Source organism: Merops nubicus, unplaced genomic scaffold (genome assembly GCF_000691845.1).
Source record: "Merops nubicus isolate BGI_N331 unplaced genomic scaffold, ASM69184v1 scaffold9232, whole genome shotgun sequence".
Lineage (NCBI taxonomy): Eukaryota > Metazoa > Chordata > Aves > Coraciiformes > Meropidae > Merops > Merops nubicus.
The window spans coordinates 90307-117708 of record NW_008595597.1 but is presented as its reverse complement, the minus strand read 5'-3'; the positions used below and the strand labels follow the sequence as shown (position 1 = coordinate 117708).

The window sequence follows — 27402 nt, the reverse complement described above, 5'->3', positions numbered from 1 at the left end:
TCCTCACCATTCCCTTTGCAATGCCCAGTTTTCTCCTTCATGGCAATTTTTTATTCCTTTTCTTTGTCTTTGCCTGAGCGTTCTTTCCTGTTGTCTATAAACCTGATCCCTTACCATTTGTAGGTGGCACTTTTCAGGTGAGAATTCTCAGTGAGAAGCTGGGATAGCTTTGACAATAAGGACATGCTTTGTAGGTGCTTCACTCGTCAACCTTGTTAAAGCTCACTTTGTCTCTGCAGCATAATTTAGCATTCTGTTCAGCCAGTGCATTATTTCTTCTTTATCAGGTTCTTGTGTGTATCCACTGCTTTCCTTTAAAGAATTTCAACCTGCTACTTAGTTTTTACCCTGGGCAAAAACGTTTTTTTTTTTTTTTTTTGGCTTAGACCATCTGCTGGTGAAATGTTCCTATCACTAAAATCTTTTTCACAGAAGGAAAGTGACCCATCACTGAGTACTTGTCAGTGACTGATGTCCTTGAACAGGGACATGACCATTTTTAAGACTGCTACAGAAAGTAGCGTTAGATGATTTGAGAATTACTTTGTCCCATGTCTACTAACAGTGAATCCATTTTTAAGCCAGTATAGTACGACCTTTGCTGATGGTTGTCAACAATGAATCACTTTCCTGTCATAAAGAGAACCTTAAGAAATGCTTCAATCCAGCAGAAATGGCTTGTTCATAGTCACTCCCCAGATTCTCATTTCTTCTGTTATTGGTAGTGGATTTCGCAGCTTCCTAAATCACTTCTGACTCATGTCATTTCATCCACATACCTTGCAGAGCAAGGTCATAATTAAAGAATTGGGGTCTATCTCTAGCTTTGCCTGCACCTTCTCATAAAAGGTTAATGATATTATTTAGGTGAATAAATCTGAGTGCATGGAATTGGATATTTAAACACATATATAGTGGGAAGATGACCAAATGTTCAGGAATGTTTAATTCCCAAAATTTCATCGATGGTAACAAAATCTGTTAATCAGAACCTTGTGAGTTCAAACCCATTTACACAGATAACAAAGGTAAGTGTTAAGTTTGAAAATATATGCCATACACTGTTTTTTCTTCAATTGCTGGGAAAAAAGAAAGCATTATTTTCCCCATGTTTTCATAATGTGCTTATATATCCTGAAGTGACAGGTGATGTGTGAAAGTAACAAATCTGTCTGGATAAAGTCATACATATTTTAATACAAGAAAAACAAACCTAGTGACTAAAAATAAAAGAGTCATTCTTGAAAAATAAATTTGGTAGCAGATGTAGAGTGCCCCTAATGTTAGACCAGTCTTTTACCCAGGAAAAAAGCTAGTTCATTGATGTCCGTAGGCGGTAGAATTCCATCAGGGCATAATTCCCGCTTCATGACTCCTGCCAAAACCCAAGATTTCTATATCAAGGAATTCTATCCATGCCCAGCGCCTACATTAACTTACAGGAGATTCAAAAGGAAAACAAGATCCATTAAAAAATTGAGCTTAACTGTTTCTTTCTGTTACTATTTTCATTAAAGCCTGGGAGGTATGGGGCAGCTTCAGAGACTTTAATGGCAATTCTTATCTTTCAGGCATCGGATCTCAAAATCAAAGTTTAGGTAAGTAAAAGTGACTTTTGTTTTTCCTCCTTTCCATTGGTTTTGTTCCTTATTTTGTGAAGTGGTTTGCTCCTGCATCTGTGGGGTACAGTGCTGATTCTAGAAGATACTGCCAAACTTGTCAGATTTTAGTCAGTCTTCTACCAAAAATCACAATGCTTTTTCTTAGTTTCATACTAAAACAAGGCATAGGGACTATTGATGGTATTTCACACAGAAGTACCTATCTGATTGCTACCTACGTATCTCAAGAGATAAAATATAAAAGCAGAAGAATAAAAAGTTCAACCACATAATTAAACTACATCCATCAACATCAATCCTGTCAGCTCAAGGTTCTCTTTCCTACACTTCATTGCATTACTCTGCTTTGGTTGATTGTAAATCTTTCAGCTGGTGAGGTTTGCATCTTATTTATGAAATTCTCCCTTTCACCATGGGACATGTGGAGCTCTTCTGGTGGTGTTCTTTCTGTTGACTTAAAGCTTTCAAAAATGTGAAGCAGTCCCCAGGTGGTCATCTATGGGTTTCCCTTGGAAAGGCTGACTGGACTTGTGGAACTTGGTTGTTGACGTCCCAGTCTATTTCCACTTCTTCAGTAGGAACCTAGCTGCCTCCATAACTCTAAAATAAAAGTCAGTTTTATAAAAAACTAAATTAATTATTTTCAGAATAACTGGAACAAGTGAGCAACTCTGTCCTTCAGCTTACCTAAATAAAAAAACAGTAATACAATAGAACACACATGTGCATATATGCTGCCTATATGCATCCCTGTGCAAAGAGCTGTGTGCGATGATCACATTTGTATAACTTGTGGATTTCTTTGTATGTAGATGTAAGCACAAAAAAAACCCACTGGTAGCATCACGTGGCCATGTGCATGCAAATTTGTGCACAGATACACACAAAAGTATGTAGATTTGCTAATGATTTAAAGACAATGTGAAAGTCTAAGTGTTGTGCCCATTTTGAAAGTTGGCAAGGTCAGTACATGTCCCAAATCCACTGCAAAACACACAAACCTTATTAAATATTTATGCTGGCTAGACTGGGTGCCTTTATAAATTGCATATCTAAAACAGCCTGGATTTGATTGCCTGTTAAAATAGTCTTGCAAAATTCTGTGCCAGCGTACGATGTTCCCGTTGCCTGGCTTTACTTCATATAGATGCTCAACCCCAACCTCAAGCATGGCCATAGTTTGTCACCAGAAATAATACATCAGAGAAGACTAGCTAAGAAAATTTCTGTCTTCTTGTAATGTGTTGTGTGTGTGTCTCTAAAGAGACACAAACACACACATGGACGTGCATGTATATAATATCTATATAAAACTATTAGATTTATTATACAGTGGCAAGTGTTGCCTGGAAACTGGTTGCTATGCAAGTTAAATTCTGAAGAGTAGGAGGTGTGTAATTAGCTTTAAATATCTTCTGTGGTTAGTAATTACCCTCAGAAATCAGTGACACAAGGGGATGTGTTCATGGAAGAAAAACTTTTAAAAGGTCTGTTGATTAGCAAATAGTATCCTTAGTTCCAGGCATGAAGGTGAGATGCTGAGGTTCCCTAAGTTTTGGTTTTCTGTTCAGAGTTAGACCTCGTATTGGGGCTGACTCCTGAACATTGCTGAATGTTGGAAATGTTCCACGGATTTTGTTTGACCTCACCTTTACAAAGGCTCAATCCAAAGGTCCATGGTATATAGCGGGTACCTTTTCATTGACTATCCTGAGGCTGGGCAAGGTTCCTTTGCAGGCCACAAACATTAAATGCAAGAAGAATAGCTATTTTGGTGGGAACAGGGCTAAAAAAGCCCTCTCAGGGTGGCTGTGCTACATGTCTTAATCAGATAAAGGTATTTCTTGAAGAGGAATTCACCCCCCAAGTGTTGCAAATTGGCTTAAGACTAACTAGTCCTATAGGTAAAGGAAGGATGATCACAACCGTTGATTCAGATGAGAAAAAGAACATTTCTCAGAATGAACTTTAAAGTTATTCTCTACCACTCTTGAACAATACATCACAACTAGAGTCTTTCTTGACAGAGATTTGCAATAGCCTAAGGATCCCTACCTGAAAAGAACGTTTTCTTTTCCAATTTTTCAAGTCGCTACTGGCGCCGATGGAATCGATTCTGCAGAAGAAAGTGCCGTGCTGCTGTCAAGTCCAATGTTTTCTACTGGCTGGTTATCTTCCTTGTGTTTCTCAACACCCTTACCATTGCCTCTGAGCACTACAACCAGCCAGACTGGCTCACAGAGGTTCAAGGTAAGAAGGGGCTCATGGTTCTGTTTATTGTGGTCGGTGTTGAAAAAGGAGCTCAGGAAGGAGCTGATGGATTAGCTCACACAATGGAAAAGGAGCATACACAGCTCCAAATAGTCCTCTGTCTGTGGAGGATCTTAAATAATACCAAAAATATCTGCCTAAAATGGGAACATTTTCAAGGAAAACATAAGTTTCTTATTTCCAGCTAAAGCAGAGTCCCACTCAGTGTAGGTGAAATCAGAAGCTTACGCTAAATATATATTTGCAGCAACTGGATTTCCCATTTATGCATAGCTACATGGAGCCACAGGTTCTCCAAGGTTTTTCCTGGAATGGCATTTATAACAAATTCTAGTTATCAGGGAGGTGAGGAAGAGTGATTTGTAAAGTTCTTCTGTGTACAGAGCAGTTGAATCCCCACTGGAGGTGAGAGCAGATGAAAGGCTTTATTAAGCAACAGTAGGTAGCACAGCAGCTCTTCTATTCCCACTCTCATCTGCAGATGACAAGTGTGATGGGAGGCTGGGCACAAGAAGGCATGTCCCTGACATGGAGGTTGTGTGGTTGTGTAATACATCACAGCTGTATGTGCAATACATAAGAAACACTGTAAGCAGCTTTATAAAACGTTTCTGTGAATGAGATGCTCATGCTTTTGAATTCCATTCTTTGACCCAAGCTTATATGAAGTTAACCTTCCCAGAAAGGGGTTCCTTATAGTCGAGGGCCAGTGGTTAGCTGTGATGACCTTTTGAATAAGTTTCATTAATCTATTTCTGTTTGTTTTTCATAAGACACTGCCAACAAGGTGCTGCTAGCTCTTTTCACTGCAGAGATGCTGCTGAAGATGTACAGCCTTGGTCTCCAGGCCTATTTTGTGTCCCTCTTCAACCGCTTTGACTGTTTCATTGTGTGTGGAGGAATCCTGGAAACGATTCTGGTTGAGACAAAGATCATGTCACCACTGGGCATTTCGGTGTTGAGATGTGTTCGGCTCCTAAGAATATTTAAAATCACAAGGTACTTTTGTGTTTCTTTGGGAATGAAAGAGAGCTACTGCTCAATGCACAACATACATAGATCCAAGTCACTCACATCCTTAGGTTTTCACTTTTTCTAACACTAACTGGGTAGTGAGAGTGCTAGGTTGATAGTCCTCATCTTCTGTGGCACAACAGGGAGAGCTGTACGGACTGGATATTCCTGACGTGAGTGGTGAGGGATGGTGAGGAGTCTGGCATAGGAGCCTGGAGACAGTTGATAGCATCCAGATTGTTAAACTGAAATCTGGAAGGATAATGTGAGCTGAGCTTGGGCTCTTGCTGTTCCCTGCAAAATACAAAGTAAAAACAAAACAGCAGATAGCCTTGTGACCTTTTCTGTTGCTTTATGATGATGGAGAGGAGCTTGAAAGATGGCTTTGAGCCAAAACAACGTTTGACTGAGGAGTCTATGCCAGCTCCAGTAGACTCAACAGTGGCCTGAGTGGGAAACAGTGTCAACACCAGCAACTACAGGCGAAGGATATTGCCAACCCTTCTCCTTCAGAGGACTCCAGCATCAAGCAGCAGTTTTATGTAGGAACCAGACGTTTCCAGGCTTCAGTCTCACCTCTTTTTCCTTTTTTCTTCTTTCTCCGCTCCTTCTGCATAAAGGCACAGTGGTGATTATTAAATAGTCACTGTTTCATGCAGTCAGGTATGCCCAAAACACCAGCTTGGTTTGGCAGGAGTTTTTCAGCTTGAGGGAAAGTTACAGGAGAGATCAGCTCCCGGGTTACCCAGATGGGAGCTCTTGGAAGAAATCTATCCAAATGCTCACCTGAATCAGCACCGGGTCTGCCTTTTCCCATGTGGGCCCCAGTCAGCACCTTATAAAAAACCTGACTGAGATGGTGAACGAGTGCATTTTCTGCAAGCTCAACCATGAAAATGTCCCTAGATTTGCTATCAACTCCCCAAAAGGAAATTTATGACAAATTCGAGATAAAAAACCACAGTGCACAAGCAAAACATGACCCAAACTGGAATATGGTCAAGGTGGCAGAGCTGAGGGGCAGAGAGAAAAAAGAAAAAAAAAAGAAAAAAAGAAAAAAAAAAAAGCACTTGTGCATCCTACAAGATTTACCCCTAAAGCTTCTGAGCCTCAGCTTTCTGGCAGAGTGGATGATTTTCAGGGTCAGATGGCAGAGACAGAAAATAAGTTTACAGTCTCAGAGAGAGAGGCCAAAGCAAGCCTACAACTATCCAAAAAGAAAAAAAAGGTCATCTGTTTAGTTTTGTGATCACAGAAGAAGGAAAAATATTCCAGCTCATAAGTTTCCAGTAAGAAAGTCATCTTTGCCCTTTCAGAGATAGTGGGAATCTCTGGTCTGGTGACTGTTTTTCCTGGATCTTTGGGTCTTAAAGCTATCATCACTGAGTCCCAGGCTTGGTTTCTGAGGAAACCAGTAGCTGTTTCAGGCATTGGGTAATAGGATACACCCAGGGCAACATACCAATAGCTATAAAAGCATAAGCTTCAACATAGCATCCTGGAGAGGTCATTGTTTTTTCAAGACATTTCTCCATTCCTACACAAAACATATAGTCTAGCTAAGAGAATTCTCTATTATAAAGGCTAATGCTGAGAGAATATCATTAATACTTTAGGAAGCTTGAGCTGTTCGAGTACTCAGATATTCCTAAAGCTTCTGGCAGAGATGTAATGTTGGAACCAAACAAAACTAGGACTATTTACTTTACTTTTCATTTAATGGAAGCAAGTGTTACCTGGAATCCACCTCTTGCAATTTGTACAGGGGCTTACATGTAAAGAACAGAGCTGAGGAATAACTCATAATGTATTAACTGGAGTTTGCCTTCTTTCTTGTTCCTAAAATATTGGCAAGTAGGTTGCACTAGTCTCAGATTTATCTGAGGTTTAATTATTCATAATTTTCTTCATGACTTTTCCCCTCTGTGGGTGAAGTTCACCCTCCTGTGGAAGGCCCTAGCCCAAGCCTCCAAAACAGTATTTTAGGCCCACTCATGTCTTACTGCAGGAGAAACCTGGCATTAATGCAAAACTTTTACCTCTGATATTCTCTAGTAAAACACAAAAGTTTCCATTATTCACTCAGCTCTAAATACAATGATAATTTATTGACTATTTTATTGATACTGATGGAATACGCCACTTGAGTGCAAGGACAATACAGAAAGATACAGTCCTAGAAAGCTGGGAAGGATAGGAGGCATGATAGTGTAGCATTTTATGTCAAGTATATATTCATTAGCAGTGATATGTGGGCATACAGTGGAGACAGAAATAGTGATAATCAAGGACATTAAAAAGGCACAAAGCAGGAAAATTACTCTGGTGAGAGTATATCAGTAGGTAGCCTAATCTTTACGTATTTATATGGGTTTTCCATTGAAAACAGCAAATACAAACGAATTCCAAGTACATCAAGTTGATACACTTCTAGGAAAAACACAAATACAGCTCCCTAATATAATTGAAATAAAGACACCATCAGATGAGCAATGCATAATTTTAGAAAACTGCATTTAGAATTTCAAGAGCAAACGTTTCTTCCAAAATTATAAATACTCTTCAGAGTTATTTAGTCTTATACATTAGACAAGCAGACAGTATGATCTGTTTAGCTTATTCTCTCTAATTTTTATGAGGCTGTGCAGGAAATCTCCCTCTGCTGTGAGAAAAGAAATTATTTTCTTTTTATAAATAGGCCTTTACTGCTTTATAAATCCTTATATTTTGTCCTTTATACTTAAAAAATAAATCATTTTATTTACAACACCACAGTAAAATTTGATAGTTTATGCCTAATGCTGCCTCTAGATATGTACTTGTCAACTATAGGGAGGAGAAACAGGGTACATCTTTTTTTGTACCTGCTTGCAAAGTGGTTTTACACTGGATGGACAGTGTGGGAAGATTTCCCACAATGACACCTGATGTTGCTACTGTTTTAGGCTCTGCATTTGTGATTGCTAGTACCATAAAGACATAGTGGAAGGCAATGGAGAGGAGAGGAAGAGAATAAGGAGAGGGAAGAGGATAAAAGAACACATTAAGTTCTAACCCAGTTCTGCAATTGATTTTTGTGTGAGATGTTGAAAAAACCATTTAGTTTTTCTCCATTTTTCCTCCATTTTGAGACAGGGATCATAACCACATCCTGCTCACTGGGGTTTTGCAGAGCCTCATTCACAGGCATCCTCAATAGTCTGGGATCTGCTAGTGGGAGATGTTAAGAAGCACATTCATTTCCCTGTAACTCTGAGGCAACATCAGTGCCTTCCCTTCCACCTATCATTACATGCTGTCTGATCCAAACCCTCTGATTCCATCCAACAGTGCCATGAGATTTATTGTAACTGTTTTTTCTATGTAAGTACATTAGCCAAAGAGGATGAAGTAGTGAGAGACTTCTGTCTGGGCTTCAACTATTCTTAACTTAAAAGCCTTGTGTTTCACTTAGTAACCTCAGGTCTCACTTTGAGGGGGTGTTCATGTTTGTTCTTCAGCCACCTAATGTGACAGACAGTAACCTCAGGTCAAGCTTCTAGGACACTAAGATGATTGTTATTTTCACATGCTAGTCAAGTCAAGCCTTCCTTATCCTCTCCTTTTTCATTTTTTTATCTTTTTTTTTTCCCCTGATTAGTTTGCTTACTTTTCTAATGGTGTTGTATTTCTAGCCAGCACTCAGTATACAGATAAAACAGCTCTAATCTTATCACCAAGTCATCTCAGTTAATTGCTTTAAGTTTGTTAGCTACATAAGAAACTGAATCTCAGGTATTGAGCCATTTGTAGAAATGCAGAGCTGATAAAAGTCTGTGCAGTTGTGCTCTGAGATAGTAAGGCATTTAAGCTTCAAGTGAGTCACTGAGACTATTCAGATGCATAACAGCTTTACTGTAGGCCTCTTAAGGGCACTGTTAGACTTATAAAATGTGTGCACTGGCTGACACTGGAGGACTTGGACCTATATTCTGGACCCAGTCAATTTATGGTTTAAGGATGCTAAAGTCAGGCAAGTTTCATCAGAAATGAATTTTTCCTTTTTCTTGTGTCACTTTCCCTTCCTTCCAAAGTGTGAAAGTATGTTAGCTGTAAGCATTAACACAAATACAGCCAGCTGTTACATTGCACATTCAGTGCAGATATTTGGTGGCGCTGAGCCCACAGCTTCCATGCCCTTACCTTTGCTCTGTATTTTTTTTCATTTCTCATCTCTTTAATTGCAGTTAAACTTTAAAGCATTCTAGTCTTCTCTGAAGTGCTGAAGCTGGGCTGGAGGGAAAACATCACAGTTCTCTTTGAAGCTCAGCCCTTGGAGATGAACCAGTTGCTGAACCTGAGGACATGGTGGTGTCCCTCTGCAGATCAGACTGCTAAACTTCATAAAGTGATTGGGCTGCTCAAACATTCCTGTCTTCCATGGGACAGAAAAGGAAAAAAAAAATAAATAAAACTTTGTTTTACATTGACATTTTAAAAATCTTAATTTTACTTTTTAAATCTTAATTTAAATCTTAATTTTAACTCAGGAGCAAGAGAGCTAAGACATGTCTGCTGCCCCTTTCAAATGGGACTTTTGTCTTCAAGGAAAATATGGCTAGAAATTCAGAATCCCCTAAGAAGAGAAATGTTCAGTGTTACAGACTTTGGGATAACTGAGTGGAGGAATGGTGGATTCCATTATGAAATCTCAAAACATGGTGGTAGTCCACAGGAGATGGTGCTAGAAGAAAGAGATTACAGGCAAACATTACTGACTTGCTGACCTGTGAAAGCTGTTGAAACTTGCTAGTAATGTACACTCAAAGAGAGGTGATTGGAAGATAACATTTAAGCTTCAGAAAGCCCTGTCAGGCTCAAAACTGTATAAAAGAGAAGTGGTCATGACCAGCTAAGCAGTAGACTAGGATTGGTTGAGCAGGTATGAGAACAAAGTGGAAGTTGCTTCAGGACTAATGTAGTGAATTTCTTAGCAAGTTTTTTCTAAAGCCTTTTTCAAACACATGGCTACTCTGCAGGCTGGTAAAGAATGCAAGCAAACTGACATGCTGCAGCAGAGCATGCTACTGGCATCTCTTTGAACCTTAAACTGGGACCTCAAGGGCAGTATCCTTTCTTTGCATCAGTCTGATCTTGGCCCAAACCTGAATACACTGGAAGAACAGGTTTTAACCATCCCTTCTCTTGAACGAAGATCTACCAAAATGTTCTGCAGTCTGTTTGAGGAAGTATACTGGGTTTTGATACCCAAAAAAGCAGCGATGGTCTGCTCTCCTTAGACAGAAACTTTAGAAACTAGAAAATAGGAAATTTTTGAAAACAGAAACTCTGAACTTTATGGATGTAGACCTGGAGTCTCTTTTACTCTGTGAAAGGATCTTTAATATCTCTCTCATTCCTCTCAGTTCCAGAAAGCTTAGCAACCTGTATGTGTTAGTGAGCCCAAGCACATACCCAAATGCACCAGATTTTAGACAAGTTTGTATTTGCATCCAAACTGTTTCTCCATCTGCTCTTGTTAGTTATTACAGGCCATCCTCTGGAGTGAGGTATTCTAGCTGCCATAACATCTGTGAATGTTGTAATGAGGTTGGTTAGAATGTAACTCACTGAAGCAGCAAGAACTAATCACCGTATATTGATATAAGATTTGCAGAGCTTTAGATGGAGAGTGCTGCAATAATCTTCTGGGTGTGTATATGGGATAGGGGGTGGAGGGAATCGTGTATGTACACGTGTGGTAGTAAAATTACTCATTAGCTGCAGTAGGTCTCATTATCTTAGGGAAGCACATCAATGATTCACTGCTTAACAGGGTATTTGGAAATGACTGCTTATACACAGAAGGCAGCCTGAACCGATATCCTGTGCAGTCCATGAGCACCTGTCTTGGACTGGAGGAATTTTAACTGCCTCTATGTTGTCTCCCAGATACTGGAACTCCCTGAGTAACCTTGTGGCTTCACTGCTCAATTCAGTTCGCTCCATCGCCTCCCTGTTGCTGCTTCTCTTCCTCTTCATTATCATCTTCTCACTCCTGGGGATGCAGCTCTTTGGGGGCAAGTTTAACTTTGATGAGATGCAGACCAGGAGGAGTACATTCGACAACTTCCCCCAGTCCCTCCTTACTGTGTTTCAGGTAAGGGAACGAGTGATCTCAGTGGGGCAAACACATTGTGTTCCCATCGGGTGAGACAGAGAGCAGGTCCTGCACCCTTATGCTGCCGCCTGACAGTCCCCAAGACAGGCTATCAGGCTATCAGCTGCTAAAGTGGGCAACCAAAGCTAAAACCCCTGTGTGTATCAAGGCCACCAGGTCTTAGCAGGGTAGGACAAGATAATGGCCGTTGTCATGCCCCAGGGCGGCCAAAGTCCAACCCTGCAGCTGTCCTTCACCCGCCCACAGTGATGGGGAACAAATATCTGCTCACAGCACTAAAGAAGTAATCAAACAACCTTTAAGCTGACTGCAGTTTTGGGAGTGATCAACCAAGAGCATCAGGGTCAGGATTTCATGTGCAAGATGAAGGAAAGTAGCAGGGAGGGCTGTGCTGAGGACTGTCTTCAGTGCTATAGGTTGTGCAGCTTTTCTGAAACAACAGATATGAGAGGGAATGCCTGTAAGAGGTGGGGAGACTTGAACAGAGTTGTCTGGGAGAGCCATTTGGCTTCATCCATCATCTTTAAGGGGACATCTGCAGTTTTTTGATGGTTTGAGCGCAGATCCTTTTTGCATTCTCCTTATTCTGTTGTTTTTTTAATTTCCTAGTTGGACACAGACAGTGTCCAGCCATTCTGGGGGAGGGAGTGTTCTCTAGGATAATAGATATATTTGTGTTAACGGGGTTTTCAAATTCTCTTTGTGGTCTAACACTGTATCCCTTATTGGTGGGAATGTGTCATTTAGATCCTGACTGGGGAGGACTGGAATTCGGTGATGTATGATGGGATCATGGCTTATGGCGGCCCCTCTTTTCCAGGAATGTTGGTCTGTATTTACTTCATCATCCTCTTCATCTGTGGAAACTGTATCCTTTGATGCTACTCTTTTCTTCAAGGGGGGCTCAGTTTAAAACCACCCTTTACTACTTTGTCATGTCAGAAAATAATGAATTTCATACCTTACATTTTTACCTTTACCCTAGGTTTGAATTTGGCATTTGCACTGCTAGAATTTAAACAAGTTTGTTTAATTTTAGCTGGTGCTTAGGTGTATAAACAGTTGTAAGAGCCAGCTATGTGCCAGTTCCACGTGCTAGCTTTTACTTAGTATCTGTGCATGTGTAGTGTTTTTATTTTTCACTCCCCTTTATTCTGAAGAAAGCAGGGAAAAAAAAATTGATGAAACTAATCTACGTACCTACTGTACGTACTATATATTTTTGCTTAATTGCCTTTTCAGTAATATATTCTATGTGCTTTCATCCAAGCCTTATTTGGAATAAACATATGTATAATATACAATATGCTATATACAAATGCTGTAACAGGAGTAACATAGGTTTGACATAATTGATTTGTGTGATATCATATATTAATTAATGTATAAACTAACAAGAACCATGCTCCATTTCGGTCACTGCAACCTGTGTGTTCTTCAAACAGAAAACCGTGTGCTCTGTTATCTTCCAGCCTCTGTTGGTGTAAAGTATCTTCAGTTCTCTCTGGCTTCAAGGTGAAGTGAGGGCACTGTACATATCCCAGGAGGTACAAAGTCCATTGCATGAAAGTATTTTCATAGGAATTTGCATATAATATAGAGCTATGGTTCTGTTCCACATCTCAGATTGCTCCTAATTTGTTCATGTTTAGTTTCTGCCTCCCTAATAAATGGTCCTCCTGTGTCAGAGGTGACATTTCTTTTTATATTTTCTTCTATAAAGCCACCTTGTAGTCTTAGCCCAGCTCTTGTGGCCTTTCCTCATAATTCATATCTCTCAAACCCTGTTATTTGACCTGCATGCCCTCTCTTCAAAGTGCGATGGTGCAGTTTCACTTATCTGAAGGTCAAGGCAGGCTGGCTGCCTGACAGCTTAAAAAAGCTACAATTTGGATCTCCTTGTGAACTACAGAGGAAAATGTGAACCAGCTCCACATGCTGGCTGAGTTTGGAGCCATTAGACCTTGGAGCCCAGGGAGAGGATGGCTGTAGTTCCAGACTAAGCCTTGAATGGGGGTTTGCTTAAAAGTTTTAATGGTGCAATAAGACCCAACCTCAATAAATTTATAAAATAAGCTGAAGTTCAGATTTCTAACATGAGATCTGAACATGGACTGGCAAAACAAGAAAACAGTTGCGATTCCTTTCCTTTCAGCTACATGAGCATGACTGGCCATGCGTGGACTCTCTGCTAGGAGGTGGCAGAGCTGTCAGCTCAACCCGTCAATGCCCAGACTAAATTAATTTCCTTTTGTTTGCCTCAGAAATGCTAATGAGAGTGCTGTGGTTGCTGTGCATAAAATCCACTCATATCTGTGGGAATAGCTATAATGAGGTTGTTCAACCTTTGGTACATAGGCCAAAACTGGAAAGCTCAGGTGTCTTATGATATAAGGCTCTTGAATATGAGAGTGCTTTAATAAAAGTGACCTAAGCTGTCAAAGAAGCAAAGCATTCAGTGCTGCCCTTATCTTCAGTGGGATTTGTTGCACAAAGTGACTCTGGGGAAATTGGAAGCTAAAATATAAGTCTGGATGGTTTATATCAGCTGCTCTGCTGTGAAACTTTGGAAACCTCCCAGAGTGTGTTAGCCATTTGGATGGAATGTGTAGGTTTGTGCATGCTGGATATGCCCATCCTGAACATTTGTGTGCAATGGAAATTTCGAAAATCCAATCTGATAACAGGTTGCTAAAAATTTTCCATTAGGAAACCTTTGGTGTAATGTTGTTCTGCAGTTTTCAAAGCCCGTTTTCTTTAAGTAGCACATAGATAGCCTGCTGAATGTATTTTTGGCCATTGCTGTGGACAACCTTGCTGATGCTGAGAGTTTAACATCTGCACAGAAAGAGGAGGAAGAGGAAAAAGAAAGGAAAAAGCTAGCTAGGTAAATCCATTTGCATACACCTATCTACACTCATATGCATGCAGTCCTGTGAGTATAATTAAACACATTATCCACATATATAAAAGTGTGTGTGTATATGCAATATATATGTATAACTTCTCCATCGGTGTGTATAGATTATATATATGTGATTAATTATATATGGAATTATGTATACATACAGTTTTATGTAAAAGAATTCAAAACTAAAGGACAAACATGTGTCGTGAGCTGGGAGTCCTCGCAGTTGCAATGATGAGAGCAGAGAAAAGGAAGTCTGGGTGATTGATGAGTTTTCATGGCACCAGCAGAGAATGAGTGTGAAATGGTGTCAATGTTACAATTCCATTTGAATTTCCTGTTTCCTTCTGATTGCCTCGGACCACAAGGCATATTTTCAGACTGTCACTGCCAGGAAAATATTCAGCAGATTCCTTCTTTTCAGATGACACATGCTGTTCTTATCTTGTCAGTTGTTTTAGAGTTTCTGTAGACTCTTAGAAGGCATGGGCTGGATGTAGAGCTTCTCTTTCATTCCAAGCTGCCAACAGCAGGAAAGCCTCTTCTTAGTGGTTATTTCTATTCATTGTCTTCCAGGCTCCGTGGAGTAGATCTTTTGTGCAGATCTTTCTGCTGTGTCCTACATGCTAATCAGCAGGTTTCCCGGGCTTTGGGAGTGCAGTGAGGGGCATAACTTTGTAGACAACCTAGTAGAAGTCCACAAGATATGGGTTGAAATTGGTTCATGCCTTTGTCATTGGGTGAACAAAAGGATCTCTGCTGATAAACCTAGATTATGTGTGTGCACAAACACACAGGCACATACTTCCCAAACATGTGCATGGACTCCCACACGCCATTGAGAACACTATAAAATCGAAGGATGCTACACAGAGTTAGAGCAGAGTCTCTGCCTTTGCCTGCAGATGATGAAGCAGGTGGAGGTGGTATGTAAGCTGGACTCAGAATGGAGGTGCCAGCCAGCTGATCATTATCGTGGTGTGTGCTGTACTACACAAAGTCCCTGAAATGAAAAGAATTTTCACCTTTCTAACTCTTTGCTTCTTATCTTGTAAATTTGTTAGAACTGCTAGTCCCGAAAAGAAACAGGAGATAGAAAAAACAGCTGTGGAGGAGGAGACAAAGGAGGAGAAAATTGAGCTGAAATCAATCACCGCTGATGGAGAATCCCCGCCTGCTACCAAGGTAAGATCTGCTGTCAGCCAGCACTCTGTGCAGTGATGGCATGAACAGCTTGGGTTTCTGAGGGAACGAATACCCTCTGCTTTGTCTGATAAAGGCTTTGCTGCTTCTCCTTCCATTTCTGCCAGATCAACGTGGATGATTATCAGCCCAATGAAAATGAAGAAAAGAGCCCATATACCACAACAGAAGCACCAGGTATATATCTTTTTCCTCTTATGCCTTATTCAGCAAAGAGAAGCTCAAGTCGCTAATGCACATAAAGCCAAATCGGTATGCTGAACATGTAATGTTCTCATGATGGAACAGGGTGATGTGCTTGCCTGTGTTTGCACAGGTGTAGACTTGGTCCTTTGTTATCCCTGTACTGATTTGGTTCTCTGTAAAGCTGTATGTTTCCAGATACAGAGCTTTACAGAAAACCAAATCAAATCATATATGAATCTCTGTACATGACAATATAAATATGACTGTGGTTAGTCTATTTTTTTCAGTACTCAGTGATCAGGGGAGATTGACAACAGATACTCATAAAAAGTAAATTGCAGGATGCCTTTTGCACATTTATCTGACAAAAATAGTGTGACGTTAACATAATTCTAAAGGCATTAGGTCTCAGCCTAGAACTAGGGAAAAAAAAAAAAAAACAAATTAGAGCATTAGTTAGACTAGTTTTCAAGTCAGTTGGACCTTATTAACTCCATCCTCAGATGCTTAAAAGATTGGTTGAAGAAATCTCAGAACTTGAAGCAGTTTTTCTTCAAGAGATTCTGAATGGGGTGTGACGTTGGAGTAGAAGAATTGTATACTAGTGAGTTCAATTTCCATTCTTGGAAGAGTGCTGGAACAAATGATTAAACAAGCTATATGACTGCAAGATAAGGAGATCACTAGCAGTTAACATAGATTTCCCAGGAAGAAATCACGTCCAACCACCCATATTTTCTTCTAAAAGAGGCTTGCAAGACTTGTAGACAGGAGAAAAGAAGTAGATCTCATACTCTTTAGCTTTGCTAAGGCTTTTGACAGTCTCTTATGACGTTCTCATAAGACAGCTAGAAAACATGGTCTAGACGCTTGGGAGAGAAATTAGTCAGATTATTTATGTGGAGAGTAGTGATCACCCAAGCAAGGTTTTACAGCACAAGAGCCAGTCCCAAGTTCATTTCAGTTCATTGTTAATGACCTGAATGATGGAAGAGGAAATATGCTTAATACATTTGCAGATGACATGAAGCTAGGAAGGACAGGAAGCATGCTGGAGGGCAACATTAGAATTCAAGGAGCTCTTGAGGAACTGGATAAATGGTCTAAATAAAATTGAAAGTGCCAGGCTCTGCACATAGACAGGAATAAACAATTCACAAATAAAAGATCTTAGGTGACAGCTATTTAGGTAAGAGTCCTTGAGAAAAGAATCTGAACCTTGTGATCACAAGCTCAACAGGTGCCAACAATGTTTTGCTATCTTTCAAAAGGTAAGCAAATAGTAAGATTTATAAAATGTGAAAACATGACTAGTCCAGTTACAGGTTTCTTCTAACTTTCCAATGAAAGCTAATTGGAGCAAAGCAACAGTTTGTTTTGGGTTTGGGTTTTGTTTTTTTTTTTTTTCTGTTCACCACTGATAAGATTTCACCTGGGATATTGTGTCTCATTTTGGGTGCTTTGCTTAGAAGTGAAGATGAAGTGGATGGAGTGTAGAAGAGCATGGAGTAAACAGTGCTAGTAGGAAGCAAGAACTAAGATTAAAAAATTGTGGTCGTTTGAGCTAGGGAAGGCAGGCGAAACATCTTCAGAAGAATAAAAGCCTTTTACAGGTAGGAGGCGAATTATCCCTGTTATGAAGAAGTAACAGATTTGAGATTCACATCAGAGGAGAATTTTCTAATGGTGAGGCCATAAAAGATCATGAAGATGGTTGTAGAAGCCCAGCATCACTAAATGTTGTTAAGAACACGTCAGAAAAATATCTGCCAGAAAAGGCTTAGATATAATAACATGTTGATCCGGGTTTAGCAGAGGCATGAACCAGGCGGCCTTTTATGATCCTTTCCTGCTCTTCTGCATTCCTATGATTATGTAACAGGCTGCAATAGATAATAAAATGTATTCTCTGCTACTCCACGATTCCTAATAAACATCTCATAATAGCTTGATCTAGTAGGGTAAAAACAAAAAAATTAAAAGACAAGATTGTTCATTTTAAGTAGATGGACTTAAAAAAGTAAGGGTTTCAAAGAAGCAAAAAGGAAAACCAGTCATTGTGTTTGATTTTCAGTACAAAACATCCCTGTATTGTTTTCATCTTGCTTGTATTCATCTGTATTTATAGCCCATTTATCAGGAATAGAGTGTGGTTCCAACACCATGCAATATTATTTTTACATTACCTAGGGCAGATCACCCTGGCTTTAATCTTCCCAGCACCTCTGCAGACACAGTTACTTACTGGACACTCATCTCCAGTTGCTAAGGGGATTGTGGGAGTCTTTAGTCAGAACCACAAATTAAAACAGCTTGATACAGTTCTGTTTCTGTTTCTTATCTGGCTTGGATTTGCAGAGCACTCAATTTTTTAAAGTGAAGGTACCTGTATATCAAATCTAAGCCTACTGATAATAGAATTGTGTTTTAGTTACGTTCTGTGGATAGCTTAGAAATAGTCCAGCATGTGAACTACATGACAAAAACTACATCTACAGTTTGTGTGATGGACATTATCTGCTGCTGTGCATAGGCTTAGAGTGCCGAAAAATAAATAAAACCTCTTTTCACTCTTGCCTTGGGATGCCAGTTGCTGGCTGGGCAACTTTTGAACAGAACTTAAAATTTGAATGGATGGTCAGGTTTTCTTCTGTCTCCTAAAGTATTAGAAATGCAAAGTGTGAGCATCTTGGTTGTTTGCCATTGTACAGTGTCATTTCTAAATAGGCCTATTCCCTGAATTGTTTATCATTTTTTTGTGAAAAGTGAAGTTGATCTCTAGCAGCTCACAAAATTATCTGACCACTTCTTACAGAGTTTGTGGAAGTCAATCATAAGACTTAGATGCAGTAAAGTTTAAATCCTCTGTGAGATCAGATCTACCTTAGTCATGCATTCCATTCTGCTGTATAAAGCTCAGAAACACCAAAGCCTTCTCAGAGCTGTTGTGGAATATCACATCTGCTTTGTGTAGTCAGTTCTGGGTAACAAAGCTCCAAGGTTTTCCTCAGCATTAGCAAGCAAAAATTTCCCAATCCCCACATGTAGCCCTGTCCACTTCCTTTGTGGCCATCTGACCAATCCAAAATCCTTCTGCTGATATCTGATTGGTCCATCTGTGGTACAGGAGATTCTGTGTGGCCATATATATGGCCCATCTGGGAACATCTCTTCTATTCCCCACTTGCCCATGGATCTATTTCAATTGCACTTTGAGTGAAGAATCTTATTGCTTCTTAGATGCAGTCAGCTGGTCCAAACTATTTTCTGTTTATGATTTAAGCTGTTAATGCCTGTGACCCTTCCATGGCTGTGTATCATTCTATGCTCTGAAATTATCCTTCACCCTAACACCATGTTAAAAAAAAAAAAAAAATTGAAATGGTCACTTCATTTGTCTTTCCCTTTATTCTTTCAATCTGCCTTGCTCAATTTCCTATTTCTTTCAGCTGCGTCAACCAATTTTCTCAATAACCTCTTCTGACTATGTTTGCTACACAGTGTTTCTCTTAGCCCCCAGAATATTCTGTGTACTTACAGCTCATCACATCACCTAGCCTCTTTTTTGGAAGGAGAGACTAGTTATTCCAGAGATTTGTGTAGACTAGAAGGATAATTATGATGATATGTTTATTGTAGGAAGACATGGAGCTAGTCCTGCAGTCTAGTACAGAAACAAAGAATTCAGAATGTCACATGAAGGTGAAAGCTTGGAATGATTCATGGGAGCTTGAAGCAAAGCAATGCCCTTACACAGGAGTTCTGGTCTTTGTACCGTAAAAAAAAAATAAAATCCTCATCATTGGATTTCTCACTGAAGCTGCACTGTAGCCTGTGTATGCTTATGGTTTCACAACCAAAGGACATCACCATTCTAATGAAGCATAATTCAAAATGACAGTCACAGATTTGAATTTCCTTGAACTTTAGGAGAGTTCAAACCTATATCTGAACTTGGCTGCTCTGAGTCACGGTTCTTTCTGGTTTCATGACAAGCTTGATTCCAATGGTCACTTTTTAAACATAAATGTAGCTTAGGTCTGGAATCCAGTGAAAGAACAAGTGTAGGATTGCAGCCGATATGCTGCCCAGCCCATCTGTGAATATCATGTTGACCTTTGCTTGTACAAATGCTGGCAACTGTGCAAGGTACTGTTTCTATATGCAGGTAGATAGCTTGGGCAGTGACCTGAGGTGAGGCCGCAATCACGCTATTCTTTGCACATTTGGTCCTCAGTGTTTTCTTTCTTCTGTGCCTTGGACCCTACTTGAAATGAAAAATATTTAGAACATTGTTCTTTATGTATGAGTGAGGAACTGAATGTGTTTTCCAGCCTGAAGGTAAGTGGCTGCCAGAATCATTAATATATTACTTGATGCATGGCAGACACAAAAAAAAGGGGAGAGGAACAATGTCCTTTATGGTCTTCATGGGGCTGATGCTTCTGCTAAAAGTCCATTTCCCTGAGGCGTTGTTCCATCCCCGTTGGAAAGTGTATTTTAAGCATTTGTTGTGGTTTAGGGCCAGCCGGCAACTAGGCGCCAGAAGGCTGCTGGCTCAATCCTCTCAACCCCTTCTCAATAGAATGGGAAGGGAATCAGGAGAAAAAGGTAAAACCCTATTGGGTTTTTTTCTGAGTAAAAGAAAAAGAGTGATCTAACAGTGAAGACACAGAACAAGGACCCAAAATACTAGTCTTCTTAAGTAAGAGTCTCAAATATCCCACATGAACATGAGCATCAGTATTCTGAACTGTTAAGAAAAAGAATTTGCTTACCTAAGTCGTTGTCAGCCAACTCTGAAACCTGTAGATAAAAGGTACAAGTGCAAAGTATTGTAATATTATATAAATATGAGCATTAACACCAATTTTACAAATGCTATGCACAAAAGTACTTCTAAAAATGTTTCTTCCACCAATAAAGCCAGTATTGTAAAGTGTATTACAACATAAAATTGAGCTCTTAAAAAATAAACCGCCTTAAAAAGCACAAACTATGTGTACCAGATCAAACATTTATACAAAAATCTATCAAGTGAATTTGAGCTGAATTCTCACTGCTGGAAACATAAAGAAATAATCTTATTTGCATGTAATAATGACATGCATTGAAAGGGCCACTTTTCTCCTGCCTAAAACATTTAGATTAGGATATGTGCTGATTCATCTGTTCTTTCTGATGTGTCCATTACCAGATCAAGTACAGCACCTGACCCTAAAGGGAAAAGGCTCTTCCTGGAATTTATCTGATTTTATGGACTTAAGATAAACCTTTTAACTAGAGTTTCCTCCTTTGCATTGCCTGGAAAATGAATCAGTTGCATCTAACCTGTCAGGCTCCTTCCTTAAAATATTTTTTTCCAATGTCTTGCTGATTAAGTGAGAGGATTGAGATCTTTAAAACAGCAAAATCCTACCTTGTCATTTGCAAGATAGCATCTGACCTCAGCAGGTAGAGTAAATCCTCAAAGATGGAAGGTTCTCTTTCATGTACCACTTAGGCCCCATCTGCATTTTTTTTTGAGGGTGCTCACTGATCTGCACAGTGCCTGGAGATCTGATCCATAGGCATCAGGTTTGAGAGTCTCAGCCTTTTTTACCACCTTTTCAGTCTCACCCCCACTGAATTATGAAAAGGGATCATTTTAAGAATTTTTAATTGTTGTAAGTTGAAGTGCCCGTGCTCCATGTTTGCTTTGGGGCATACATGCACTCGAGCAGATACTGTCCCATATGGGGCAGTGGCTCCATGGAGAGCCTTCCAAGGAGGAGAAAAACAGGTGTTAGTAAACTAGAGATATGATCTGAAGAAAGTAAGATGCGGTTCAATAATGGTGAGGTCCAAGTACCACTCTTGGGAATAGCCAGCAATACAAATACAGCAGAGGGGAGTGACAGGGGTAAATAATCTGTGCTTTGTGCAAATCAGAAACTGATGGCAAATTAATGCCAGGGTGTATTGCAAAGAAGTGTCCATGAAGGAGATTTAAACGGGAAGATAATAGTATAAAATCTGAGAAGTGATCCAGCTCTCCTCTGCACCAGTAAAACCTCAACTGCAGGTTAATCCTGCAGATAATCTGAGGGAAAGTGGTAAGAATGACCAGAGCCCTGGGGAACACAACATCTCAGCGAAAACTATTGTTTTGCTCTAGGAACCAGAAATCCTCAGAGAGGCATAATGTCCTCAAGTATGTAAAAGCCTTCAGCAAGAGGAAGGGAATACTCGTATTTTCTGTGTCCATGGAAAATAAAAGGATAAGGGATTTAGACCATAGCAAAAATTATTCAAATCAGTCATTAAAAGAAGGGGTTTTTTTGTAGAAGGGACAGTGAAGCATCTGAGGAGAGTGTTGTGAGATTAATGTGTGTTTGGCAGCAGTCATGATTTTACAGAGAAACTATATCAATGTCTGCCAAAGTAACCACTGGACAGTGGATGCTGCCTTGGAAAAAGGAAGTAGACAAGGAACCTCAACCTTTCATCACACTATCTCAATGATTCTTAGTTTTTAGCTCTTGCTATGACAGGGACAAATACCCTAGTACTCCATAAAGGGTTGTATTTCGCATTAAAAGACAAAAATACTTCTTGCAACAGAGGAAGATGAGGAAGAACCTGAGATGCCTGTTGGCCCTCGACCTCGCCCGATGTCTGAACTGCACCTCAAGGAAAAGGCTGTGCCCATGCCTGATGCCAGTGCTTTTTTCATCTTCAGTCCTAACAACAGGTATTTAAGAGACTGCTTAGCTGGAACAAGGAGGCGGAGAGCAGGTAACCCTTTCAGGCTGAGCCCCAGAGGTTATGTGGTGCAGAGCTCCCTTCCAGCACTTCATACCAGAGACCTCTTTTGACCAGTCTCTCCTTTAAAGGCTTTGGCATGAAATCCTCATGAAAGCACAACTGTTAGGGAGCCCCTTGACTATATTCAGTAGAAGTTCATGGCACCTGTAAGGCTGATTGAAGATATAAATTATGAAAGCTTCAGAAACAAGGGACTTGGAGAAAAGTCAGTAATTGGAATTCCCCAGTGTATTCATGTCCAAATTGCAAGCAAGCCATCATGCAATCAGTCAAGCATGAGATAGGAGCTTCCTGTCCTAATGGCTGCTCAAAATCCACTCCCAGTAAGGAGTTCATGTATCTCTACTCATCCCTATGCATCTAGAATGAGCATAGAAGAAAAGGAAAGAGGAGGAGAGCCCATAGCTCTGAGGGGAATAATTCTTCCCTCATACTTTTCTCTTGGGCTCCTGCAATGTGGCTTCACGTTGTCTCAGCTGTCTTTCCAACACAGATATGTGAGACCAGCACTGTGAGTGGAGGGCTGTACTATGACACAGGAGAATATAACTTTCCAAGGGTGCAGAAATAAGCTCATTGCACAGTAGTCTGTGCAGTACCATGTATGCCAACATCTCCCGTGGGGACTTGGCCTCCAAACAGCTCCAAAGTAAGGCAAGGCTGTAAAAGCACAGATGAATTCAGCGCCAGTCTTTCCACAGCAGGGCTTGTGCCACTCCTCCTTAGGTATTTGCAGCAGGGAGGGACTGATGATGACTGGGACTCATGGACTCTAATACCAGCTTTGCCACCCACCCACTGTCTCTTGTTGACGAAGTAAATTAACCTCTGCAATCATCTGTAAAATCGCTATAATAGGGGTTTGGAGGCTTAACAGCCAAAAGTAGAGCTAAATAAATCAATGAAGTGCCTCTACAATTATGCATAGGACTGTTATGAGGTTTAACTCCTCATCTCCTGATACCAGCATATGGAAGATGCTGTAATGGTCTCCAGTAAGCATGCTGCTGTTTAATGGGAGACTACTACTTCTTTACGTACTAGTTTCACATTAAGAGCACCAAGAACTTTATATTGAGCTGATATTTAGCAGACACCTTGTATGACATGATGTCCTCCCAGAAGCCCTTTGCAAATCCCAGCCTGCCCTATATCCATTTGGCCTGCTTGGTGCCCTGTTAGCAAGGTAGATCCCCACTAGCTCCTGCTCACTGATACTCCAGCTCAGAAAGATGGTCACCCTGGAGCCTGTTTCTGCTGCTTCCCCCCTAAATTAACAGGGAATGGTTCCACGCATAGAAGCAAGGGATGTGATTTTGCATTGGCAGTTTTCAGACCACATCTAAATCACAAAAGGCTCTGTCAGGATGGAGTGACTGTTCTCCATTCAAACGCAGGGAGCGTGAGTCCTGCAGCAGCCGATCGCTCCGAGTGCACCCCTGCATGACACAGAGAGCCAAGGCTGCCCAGCACCCAGCAGGGTGAGCTGGCACAGCTGCCTGAGCCCATCGTTCTCCCTGCTGCTGGGGCAGAGGGAAGCTACTCTGCAGAGCAATCCTCCAGGACCAGCCTTGCTGGCAAAAGAGGAGGGGGGAAAGGTTTCCTAGGTCTTGCCATTCTCTGAGAGATAAAGTTGTGCCTCTCCTTTCTCTTACAGGTTTCGTGTCCACTGCCATCGAATCGTTAACGATAACATTTTCACCAACCTGATCCTATTTTTCATCTTGCTCAGCAGCATCTCCCTGGCAGCTGAGGACCCCGTTCGACACCTCTCCTTTAGGAACCAAGTATGCTTCCCACCCTCCTTCCCTCACTGTGTATTAGAAGTATGGTAAAAGCAGATCATGAGTTGAAGCCAGGCAAAGCAGAAAAGACTGCATCAGAGGCTTTGGGAGTGTCTCTCATCCCTATTTGTGGCTTTTGTAGGCTGTGTGTAAAATCTTTGGGTTTTGCAGGGAAAATGAGGCAGTCCAAAATTTGGCCTCTAGTTCATTTCAGAAATATATGTAGGGGTAAGAAGGGCAGGAGGCTGAAGCAAAATTATTGTTCCTGGGGATTGAGGCATTACAAATGGGCTGTAGAAAAATTGATTGGAATACAAATAATTCTAATCTGGGGGATTTTCAGGTTCTCTTTGGAACATTTGCTCTCCTGCCACGTGCTTTCTTTTGAATTTAAAAGCCCAGGGCTTGATTTTCACTTTGTTTACACTGGTGTACATCAGGAGTAACATTCTTGAGTTTGATGCAGTCACTCTGGGGGAAGTTGGTGTCATCTAGGTTAGAACCAGACTATTTGAACACAGGCTCCAAAGCTCAAAATAATTTTTAGAAAATATGCTGTGCTCCTCTCCTCACCATCCTGGCGGAAGGAGAGGAAGCCATACAGCACGGAGATACGTTCTCCCTTTCATTCTTGACCATTCTTATTAGCTTTCTGAAAAGTTCAGTGCTCCCTTAACTTTGCCAATGGTTGTTTCCATTAATCCGGCATCATTGCAGAAATCAGAAGAGTCAGCAGTCGTATGTGAGACTTTTGATCTCTTCTGTCTGCAGTGGTATTTTGGTGCCTTTATGCTGGAAGAGCTTGCTAGGCTTAAAGAGTGGGACATTTTTTTTGTTGTTGATTAATAATAAAACCTTAATTTAAAGCTCAATGTTCAACCTCCCTGAAATATCCTAGCCTGAGCATGCATTTAAACACACAAGTGCATGCAAAGAATGTGTTAATGGAGGTTTATTCCTGAGCCTATCTCAAAACTGCTGTGCATTTTGTCCTGAAATAATGTCACTAAACGATATGGTCAAACCTGTGTCACCAAAGACCCACTTGTGCGCGGCTAAGCATGCCCACCGTGGAGGGATAAATCCATGTCAATATGTATTAGCACTGCAGCATGACGTCAGCTGGCATATGGGCTTCTGACATGACACAGGAGCTGCCGCAGAAAGATTTAAATGAGGAAAAAAAAAAAGTAGTCAAAGCTGGTTGTCCTGGATAAAAGAGATGAAGGTTTGTTTATTTGAAGCCACTGGTGTTGCATGAAAATAAGCGTTTCAGTTTTTCAGGTACATATTTTTAAAATGTATCCTACAAGGGGACAATGGCAGGATGTTTGGGTTGCAAATGACATCTGCCTTTACACTTTGACAATAGAACAGTAAGATGGTGTCCTGCCCTGTGCCCACACAGAGGCCTGAGAGGAAAAGAAAGAAAGTGAGCTGAAAGCAAACTGCCTCTACCTTTGGTCTGGGACACATAACGAGGCACTAACCTGTGCCCAAGGACTCCTGCAGACTAGTGCTGCTGTTGACACAGTCCCAGAGCAGGAAGACAGGAAGGGCTAGTGAAGAGGCTTCAACACTGCCTCTGTCCCAGGGTGGGCTCGTGGCTGCATCTTTCTTGTGTCACATAGGGCTCATGCAGCAAGTTTTTGGAAGTGCCTGCCCAGTCTGATCAAGCAGCCTTCAAAGCCCAAGCAAGTTCTAAGGCTTTGTGTGTTCACATTATTCTCCTTTTTGCACCTTGGCAAGATGCTCATTCATTTTAAATATTCTAGAGTAAATGTATATTTAGATAATAATAAACATGCCTGCTGATAAATGGTACTGCCTGCACAGGTGGAGCAGGGATGATTTTCATTAGGCCCGATTTCATCTGTAAGGGACATTTTTACTAGCTGCAGCTTTGGGGCCAGATTCACCAGTATGCTCTAGTTACTTTGCAGTGCTCTGGTGATATAAAGCAGCTGCAGGTACAGCTTCATCATCCACTTTAATCAATTTTATGGGTTCTTTATGTTGGCAAAGTCATGCAAAGCAGCCTGAGAGTATCCATGAATCTAGGCCATTGGTTATGAAATTATTCCATTGGTATAATAACCAAATGTCAGGATCTACAAGGCAGCAATGCAAGGGGCCATTTCCAGTTATAATGAGCATAAATTAATATAGGATGCAATTGAGATCTATACATCCTTTAAATGGTCCTTTTTTAATTCTCTAAGTTGCAAAAATTTACAGAGCCCAAGACAGCCTTGAAGGAGTGAAAAAAAACGGAGGTCAAAAATTGAACAGTGACCTGAAGAATTTTGTTAGACAGTAGCAGTAAGTGATATATTCCCCCCATTTTACATTCAACATCTGTAAATTAGTCTAGACTTGGATCATGCTAAAATAGTGCAATCTAAAATAACCCTGTGGTTTGCACCACTGCTTACTTTAGTGGCATACTAAAGTGTAAGAATCTAGCCACCTATAAATCTGAGTTAGGATATGGGCATTGAGATGCAATAAAAACCTGTGGGATGGGAGAGGACAGTTTGCTATTGTGTGTTTACTAGTGTTTTATCAGTAAATGTTTAAATTTCACGAATTATTAGTTTTCTACAGCTTCCATATATTTGCCTTCCAGTTTAGTCCTTGGTTATGGTAAAACAATAGTAATCCAAGGGTACAATACTTTTGATTTTCACTGTTTGTAGTGCAGATAACATTGGGATACATTAGAAACAATGAGAGTTCCCGTAAGTCAATAAGAAAATTCCCATTCGCTTTTGTGGGATGCCAACTGACTGGTACTGAAAGATGTTTCTGTCTTTGATGCTGCTACTTTGAAAATCACTTTACACTTCCAAACTTGCTGTTGCCTTATGTGATACTCTAGGGACACTTTTTGTGGTCTGTTATGCATGCCACCAATATCCTCATCAACAGGTCTAAGTTCATGGGAATGATGAGAGTTTGTTTGCCTGTTATCCAAGATGCCAACAGAAAGATGCAAGATCTAAGTTAGGCACCTTTAGCACATGACGAAATTATGGCTGCAATACAAAAATCTAGGATTCTGTTCAATTGGCAGAGTCTTTGTTGTTCATCATAATCCAGGGCAAATCAGGATAGAGGGAAAAAAAATAGCTAGAGCATGAATTTGCAGTTTGCTTTTCTTCCTTTGTGAGAGGCACAGAACAAGCCTGGATGGAAGTTAATAAGAAGGAATCTCATGTTTTCCACTGAGAGACTAGACATCCTTATAGTCTCAGTTTAGAAGATTATTTTGGGAAAACCCTTGAATCATCTGTTCTTTATCAGATTTTAAGGGAAAAAAAATTAAATAAATATAAAAGGAAATAAAGACAATTCTACATCAACAACCAAAAATGTATTTTGCCTCTAGAGCCCTCCTGGGAAAAGATTTCATGTAATGTGTTTCTTGCCCTCTGTGCCAGGACC

At 40.5% G+C, this 27402-nt stretch overlaps 1 protein-coding gene across 1 annotated transcript in view; it reads left to right on the top strand.

Annotated features, from left to right (window-relative positions):
- Nucleotides 1–1571: 1571 nt before the first annotated feature.
- Nucleotides 1572–27402, top strand: part of CACNA1C (calcium channel, voltage-dependent, L type, alpha 1C subunit) — a gene marked incomplete at its 5' end in the record, with an annotated part of 107495 nt that continues 81664 nt past the window's right edge. The window contains 10 exons of the mRNA XM_008936103.1: nt 1572–1598; nt 3712–3872; nt 4667–4892; nt 10839–11046; nt 11815–11935; nt 13840–13954; nt 15040–15160; nt 15286–15355; nt 21968–22097; nt 23829–23958. Of these exons, the coding sequence (XP_008934351.1) occupies nt 1572–1598; nt 3712–3872; nt 4667–4892; nt 10839–11046; nt 11815–11935; nt 13840–13954; nt 15040–15160; nt 15286–15355; nt 21968–22097; nt 23829–23958 (1309 nt within the window). The remainder of the gene's footprint in view (nt 1599–3711; nt 3873–4666; nt 4893–10838; nt 11047–11814; nt 11936–13839; nt 13955–15039; nt 15161–15285; nt 15356–21967; nt 22098–23828; nt 23959–27402) is intronic.